General features: G+C 33.9%; 2 protein-coding genes across 3 annotated transcripts in view; one reads left to right on the forward strand and one right to left on the reverse strand.

Annotated features, from left to right (window-relative positions):
- The window catches only part of LOC128894563 (dipeptidase 1-like), a 756,062-nt gene that overhangs the window by 594,091 nt on the left and 154,027 nt on the right, over positions 1-7,944 (forward strand). The gene's annotated exons all lie outside the window — the stretch shown is intronic.
- LOC128894554 (cholinesterase 1-like) overlaps positions 6,935-7,944 on the reverse strand; it is a 6,218-nt gene continuing 5,208 nt past the window's right edge. Inside the window, exon 9 of the mRNA XM_054156373.1 lies at positions 6,935-7,080. Coding sequence (XP_054012348.1) covers positions 6,950-7,080 — 131 coding nt within the window. The 3' untranslated portion in view covers positions 6,935-6,949. The remainder of the gene's footprint in view (positions 7,081-7,944) is intronic.

Here is a 7,944-nt window from a genome sequence, read left to right on the forward strand (position 1 = left end):
GAATACTTAGAGAGTGCCTTCTACGTAAAAACGACCACACTTAGGACTACTTTAAGTGTGGCAATTAAAATTAGGAAAAGTATTTTCCATGAAATACTTGAAGAGGGTCTACAACTTAAACTCATAAATTACATAGTTTATAAAAATGAATTTTTTTGAAAATTATTATATACTGGATACTTTGTTCTTTTACGGACCACTAGTACCAGCCAGTGAAACTTAAATATCACAGCAAAAACATATTCCCCATCATTGTTTAAATAATAAGTACAATATTTGTTCAAGTAATGCCCGAAAATATGACTTTGTTGTAATATTACACCGCGCGAACAACGGTAGATGGTTTTTCTTAAAATATTCAAAATCATTACTAATCAATATGGAACTAGTTTGTGATTTCAGTCAGCAATCAATTACGTTTCTTTTGAGTAGCTTCGTGTGCGACGGCCTAATAGTTTCCGAGATATTGGACCACATAAGTTTTGTCCCGTTAGATCGCTGAAATAACACTGTGCGTCGTCATTAAAAAAAAAAACCAAATGATTGTGAAGAAAATCTTGGTTAGAGTATGAACTTCTCTGTCAATGTACCTTCCAAGTATGTTTTGTATATTTCTAAATATGGCAGTTCTAAGTATTATAAGCTCACATCCATCCAACGTCTCGAGTTAATTTATCGTGTCTGGTGTAGTGGAGTTCGACAACTCGTGAGCGTCTTGGACTTGCACCGTGGATAAGTTTTGTGGGTATATCTGTGTTGTGCGTTTAGTTAGGAGAAAGTTGTTTGCGAGTGCAGAAGTACAAATGTTCTAACACGGTACATATTGTTCGTTCTTGACGAGAGAAAAGATTCATCTGGTCTATACTGGGTCCGTTCTGTCTACATGCAATTTTTAAAGTATTGGTTATTATTCTGGAATCGTTATTAGATAATCATTTTAATAATGAGAAGCTCGTATTTAATTTTGTTATATTTGGTAGAATGTATCTATTCCTTCAATATTCTAAAGAATCCTGAAAATAACGTAAACAAATTACAGTAAATATTCCACAATAATGCTTCACGCACTGCCCATATTCATCAAATAAAATACCATTTCTAAATATGGGAATAATCATACAAACAATGTAGAGGTTGTATTTAGTTTAGTACCCTTAGGTAGAATATCTTGATTCCTTCGATACTATGAAGACTCCTGAAAATAAATTTAATAAATTACAGTAAATTGAAGCATTAAAAATTACTACTACTCTTCAAATAAAATACCATTTTTAAATGGCATCTTAAAAACATACCGTGACAACTATTTAAAAATAAAATAAACTATTTGATATTCCCTACTTGGGACAATATTTCAGCGTGTCTGTTACGAATGCTTGACGTTGGGCTTCACTCACCTCCAAAACGAGGTAAAGGGTAGGTTATCAGGGATCCGTAAACGGGGGCGACGGGGCAAAAACCATTGTCGCCTGCGGGGATTACCGAGACCGCAAAATGAGCAATTGGAAAGTGTCTGTGGGTAATCCGAAGGTCCTTTCCAGGCGTCAAGATCTCGAAGCGAGAGGGAATCGCCCGGAGCGTGCACCAGGTTCAACGATATCCGCGTTATTTCACGGTGATGTATATCTAAACTCGACTGGATCCACAGTCAGCCACTTAGGTGTCACGACTTAAAGCTCTGCGACGCCATTAGGCGTCGTTCCTTGTCCAATGGAGACCGAGAACTTTACTTAAGCACCGCTACATCATCTTTCTTGTTCGTCGTCGTTCCACCTGTCGCGCTTGCCCTTTCATACCTGACGGTAACACGTGTGTACATGATTTATTGACAACTATTTCATGGGATAAAATGTGTATGTGTGTGCAATTACCGAAAAAGATTATTCAGGTATAGAAGAGACTGAATAAATATTTGAATCTGCTGTTTGTAACTAACGAACACTCGTTTTTATTATTTAATATCGATCAGTAAATAACAGCATTTTAATTGAATGAAAAGGGCAGGACAGGTGTTAATTTCATGGTAGAATAAACGTTTTACCAATAAAACAGAAATTACATTTACTCCAAACAATTTCGATTTGTTATTAAATAATTGAAGCGGTTACATACAAAGTTGAATTCTTATAGATGTTTCTGAAGTAGGTTTGATTAAAACCCTGCTTTAAATATTGAAAGAGAAAATAACATTACTTAAAACAATACCGTTTTATTATCAACTACATCAAACTATCAAATATTAAGTACAACGTTGATAAGCCTGAAATGAACCTAATTAAGAAACTTTATCCTTGTTGCTAGCAATCCAAACTTTTGCATAACAAACCAGAATAAAAAGGAAACTAGATTGCGATATGGAATTAAGTTTTCTTAAAAAAACTAAAAAACTACTAGACCGAATTAGAACAAAATCTAATCAGCTCTAAGTTAGATTGATACACATCGATTTCATCATCGATCATTTTAAACTCGCTATTAGTTTTTTAGAAAACGTAACGAAAAATTTGTTTACATACGTACATACGTACGCATGCATACACGTACACACACGCGAACAATTTGTTAAAAATCGGCTAAAATTACTCCAATGACCTTGAAACATGGAGATCTGCTAAAAAATCGATTTTTCCTTTTAGGAGCAAATTCAATAACTTCCCTATAAATCGGGAAGTTAATACTATAAAAGGAAGTTTACAGTGTTTTTCGCAATATTTGGCCTAAATACATACATTTCTTAAATCAATTCCGTTTCACCGTTCGATACTTCGAACTAACAGAATACAAATGACAGTTTCAACAGATGTTTCCAAAAAAGCTACAACACTCGGTTTCATAACAGTTCAAACACGTTTGAACCCTATCTCCGTTACCCTCCACCGCCCCCTTTCGCCCCTATCAACAATTTCATTCATCGCGATACTCGCGAAAGAAACTTCTCTCGGCGCATCCTGTTCCAACGAGTTAAACCGGGTAATATGTGTTGCTAACTATTTAACGCGGCGAGCACGCGCGCAGCTTTGACGTGGTAAAGGTATTCTTTTAAGTAGACCGCGGGGAACTTCGCGGCTAAAGTGGAACTCGGTATTAAAAAATACACGAGCATTGTTAGAATTCCAACGTTGATCGTTTCTTTCTTGTTCTTTTTTTTTTTTCTTTTTTTTTTATACGTTACGAGAAACCGAGCAGAAACAAGGAGAAAGCTACGGTTTTAATTTCTTCAAGGGAATTACGCCGTGGAATTTAATAATTCAGAATTCCGGCCCCGCGAATGTGATTCACGGTCCTCTGTTAGGCGAGGGGCTAGACAAAGAGCGAATAGAATACTTAGAAAGGTGGATAGAATTAATTTTTACGGTGAACAACGACGCCCGGACCCGGCCAAACTCGACTCAACGTTATTACGCCTTGGCGTCGCTTATCCGACCATATGGGAACTCAGCCTGGTTCGCAATTCCAACGTTTCATTTTGTTTTTCTCGCGCCTTTTCGGGGGAAATATTGCTTCAATCTCCATGCAGGGGAGGGCTCGGGAAAATTTTGGACACCAACGGGGGCCATTCGCGTGTCACCCATAATCTCGCGTGACCTCGAGATTAGTATTTTCCGGGGAGGAAAAGCTGCTGGTTACGAAAGAAAGCACAGGAGTACATCTCTGAAACGTAATTGAGACAGTCGAGGTGTGTTTCTCTCTAGGTATCCTTCAGTACAGTTTTATCTACAATGGGTGTACAATGTATTCGTACACTGATCAATTTTCTAAAAAACTTTTGTGTGAAGTTGTAGTTTCCTAACTTCTTTTTTTATAATCAATGATATTTTACATATTCTCGGAAATCTCTAAGATAGATATAGTTCAAACAACATTTACTAGTTTACTAGTTAATACAATGTGTGAAATTAACAAAAAAAATGCGAAAAGTGGGTAAAAGTATAGAAGCAATAAGTATTTGTACGATTCGTATGACGAAACATTTATAGTAGAGTTTGTAACGTAAACACGTTAGTTTATTGCTCTGTACGAATTAGAAAACATCAAATTTACAATAAAGTACTTTTAAAAATGGCTCTAATAGAGGAATGGAAGATTCCACTTCGAATAACTAATAATTTAGTTAATTTAATGCTTAGAAGAGTTACAATAATTATATTAGGTAGCCCCGAAAGTTTCTTTCGCGAATTGCACTCAATTATTTTATGTGGTCGTGTTTATATAAATAGATCTAATTTCATAGATATTCATGTTGTAACAGTAATGGAGCAAAATGAAGCGTGCACAATTCAGTAATGTAACATAAAACATAAAATATTGTGCATGTATTACTTATTAATAAAGCGAAAGAAACTTTTGGGACAACCTAATAAAATCAAAAAAAAATCCCACGAAGGAAGTATTATATACTTGTAAATTAATGTAAATTTCTTTTTGTTTTAATGAAATTTTAACAATTAAACAGTTGTGCGAATACTGATTGCTTCAACATTTCTATCGATTAATTGTTTTTTTCTTGTTAATTTTCCAACTTACATAAATAGCTATTCTTTTTGTAATCTATCTATTCTAGAGTTTTCCGAGAATATGTAGAATGTCATTGTTTATAAAAAATAAGTTAATAAATTACAATTTTACATAGTGTTTTTGGAAATTGATCGGTGTATGAATACTTTCTACACCCACCGTACGTATAAGACGAGCATTAGTTGATGGGAAACAGTGGATTACTAGAAGATCAATTATGAAAGTTGTAGATGAAGACCAAGATATTAAAAAAAATGGTACGTGCAAAGTATGAAAAATAAAGAGATGGAGTATTCTGTGTAGTATTCTGTGATTACTCAACTTAACCCTTTTGCACTCTATGCAATCTGACTATTTGCAGATAGATCCAAGACCATTTTTCTTACTTTTTGAGTTATGGAATGACCAAGAAAAACTCTTTGCAGTTTGTTAAATTACACGATTTTTTATAGAATTTTATATTTTTATTAGCCACAGATAATCATACACAAATAATAATAGTGTATTGAAAATATTGTTCTTCATTTCATTACTTATATGAAGTGATTTGAAGTAAATAATGGAAAACTAACGTATTTTTTAACGTTATTGTCTAAGAACATTAATCTTATTACTAATTGAATTTAGACACTCATCGGTTATTAAAACTTACTGATAAATTGTGGACAGTGACACTGGCAGTGGTATAAAATTTAAATTCCATAAATAAAATCATAATACCACAACACAATGTTGAGAACTTTAAATAATTTCTATTATTTTCGAATATATATTATAAGAAAATAAATAGGATTGTAAATGATATACGATACATTTTTCAATAAATTACAAGAAATTAATAATAGAACAGTATTATAATATTGTTTAATCAATTTTGTTAGATGAACAAAAAGTTGGGAATTCTTTGGACATCTAACTCAATTTTATACATTAATATCAAAGCCCTATGTTACATTCATGCCTGAAAGTGGTTACTTAATACTATAAATATAAGATTCGAACCGAATGAATTACGTACAAAGTAAGGAAAATTTATATGTATTTATATGTATATAATACAACAAATTTCCTGTATAGTCTTCTTATCGTTATAACAGAACCAACACAAAGAATAATGGCTTCTTATTGATGAACGAGAAATTATTATATCCACGAAACCAAGAGATTAAGTCAAGAAAATGTTTGAATTTAAAACATGATTTCTCTTTCCGCTTATTAAAAGTTTCGATATTCGTTTTATTATTGAACGCTGTATACGGGAACCCTGATGGAAATCTTCCGGTTATGGTGGGGCCGAGAAGGTCGTTTCGACGTTATTACATCGATATTGATTATTTAAACGGGGGTAAAATGTAAACCAGACCCAAGGGATACTGAAAAGCATAATTAAATTCTCATGCACAGCTCGCTGAAGATGGTTATGGGTTATCGGTTCATAATCCCCACCAAAAAAGTAACATGGGTTAAATGCGATTAAGAAGTTCTTCCACGCAATTTTTACTTCTAAAAGTCTGACGAAAAAAGTCATCTATCATTGAGTGTTATTATAAAAGAAAAATCATGACTACATTACTCTATAAAATTATCAGTTTTCAAAGAAGAAAACGAAGGATGTTTATAGATAAACAATGTGATACAGTGTTTCATTATTGTATATTTTCACTGACATATATAAAATACACTTGCACTGTACCTACTAAATTTTCAAATGTTGATTCAAAATATAAAATATAAAACAATCTCACATTCATTACCATTGCAACAAACAGAAGACTTTTCATACAAAACGCACTTCAATGCAAAATAATCTCAGAAAAGAGCATACTAGTCTACCTATCTACTACTGATTCTCAGCGCAACACCATACTTTTTAATGGACCTACTTACAATGTTAAGAAAACATGAAAATACTTCCACAAAGCATTGTGTCTTATACTCGAGAGTCATTAGGTGTATCTGCTGGAAACATGTTCCATTGTCAATTAAATACACCTCTCGAGGTGGTGAATTTATAATTCCTGCATTCGGATGTAACAGGTAAACCATCGTAATATTTCTCTATAACTAACGCATCGTGGTCAACGATGAAACGATTCGCCATTACGAAGTTATTGTTTCTCATGTCCAGTTGCAGTCCCCGTCTTCCCGACTCTTCCCAATGTGTATCATTTACAGTGGAACCAACTGGAGTAGGATGTCTGTAACATTGTGTGAAGTTCAGGCACTCGTAACATTTGACGTGAGTAAAGCAGTACTATTACAGAAATTTCCTTCGACAGCAATGACAAAAAATTGGCAATAATACTCTAAATCAAAATTCGTTTCTTTTGCTATATCTGTGAAAACATAAATTTCCTTAGCCATCCTCAGTCTAATAATTGTACTACCTACACGGTAGCAGTTGCTAGAAATTATCAATAAATTTTACGTTCGCCTACCCGTGTTTTACGAAGTTCGTCCACAATGTAATGACTTTCCTGGCGTAAACATTAACTGGATGGTTTGGATCTTTGGGATACTGAGAATAGTAGAACGTCATAGGAAGATCGTCAGCGTGAGACGTACCTAAAACAATACACCTTGAAGTTGTAACAAATGTCTGACATAAAAAAAAGTAGTTTTATGCTAAGGATGAAAGGTAATTACCGCCTATGTTAGGATTAACTTCTTTATGCCAGTTGTATCGCGTGTTGTAAGATAATCGATAGAAGTAAACAGGTAAATTCTTATCGTGCTTAGACAAAAGCCTCTGCATGAGATCCATTGGACCCGCAAAATCGTATAACGATGCAGCCTAAGTATAACAAACCGTCAGTATCGATGAAAATGAATAGATTAAGATTACAATGGCAGTAGAAGCACCTTTATCATTTCCGAAACGGTGTCGTTCACAATAGAGCTCATTGTATTTATAAAAAGCTGATTGTGACCTGCAGGATCTACAACCACAGCACCACTCTGCAACTTGGCTTGAATTCTCTGTCGTTCAAAATCCAATTCTATAATAGACAAAAATATGATTAGTCTCCATCAGAGAGAAAAGAAGTCCCTTTACTAGCAAATTGATTCAATTATTACAAAGAATTAAGTCTTTGAGGAACGCGATTTGAAACAAAAAAAAATGTTATTCAAGCTTCAGAAAATGCGTATTCAACTTAAATTACTTCAAAATAAGTACGAAACGACAAATAACCAATATTTGTATAATAAAATGTTCTATTTACTTTTTCAGGAGCGTAAAAAATCATTCCACTGCGTATAACCAACCTAAGCAAAAGATGAAATAGTTTCTATCTCGTCTAACGTTTATCATTTATCATTACCTAGCGAGTACAAAATTGACTCTTGTGCTGTGTAGCCTAGCAAAATAGGCACTTGATTAAAGTTTCCAGACTCGAAGTATGATAAAGGACAATCTTCTACGAATGC

This window comes from Hylaeus anthracinus, unplaced genomic scaffold (genome assembly GCF_026225885.1).
Source record: "Hylaeus anthracinus isolate JK02 unplaced genomic scaffold, UHH_iyHylAnth1.0_haploid 4, whole genome shotgun sequence".
NCBI lineage: Eukaryota > Metazoa > Arthropoda > Insecta > Hymenoptera > Colletidae > Hylaeus > Hylaeus anthracinus.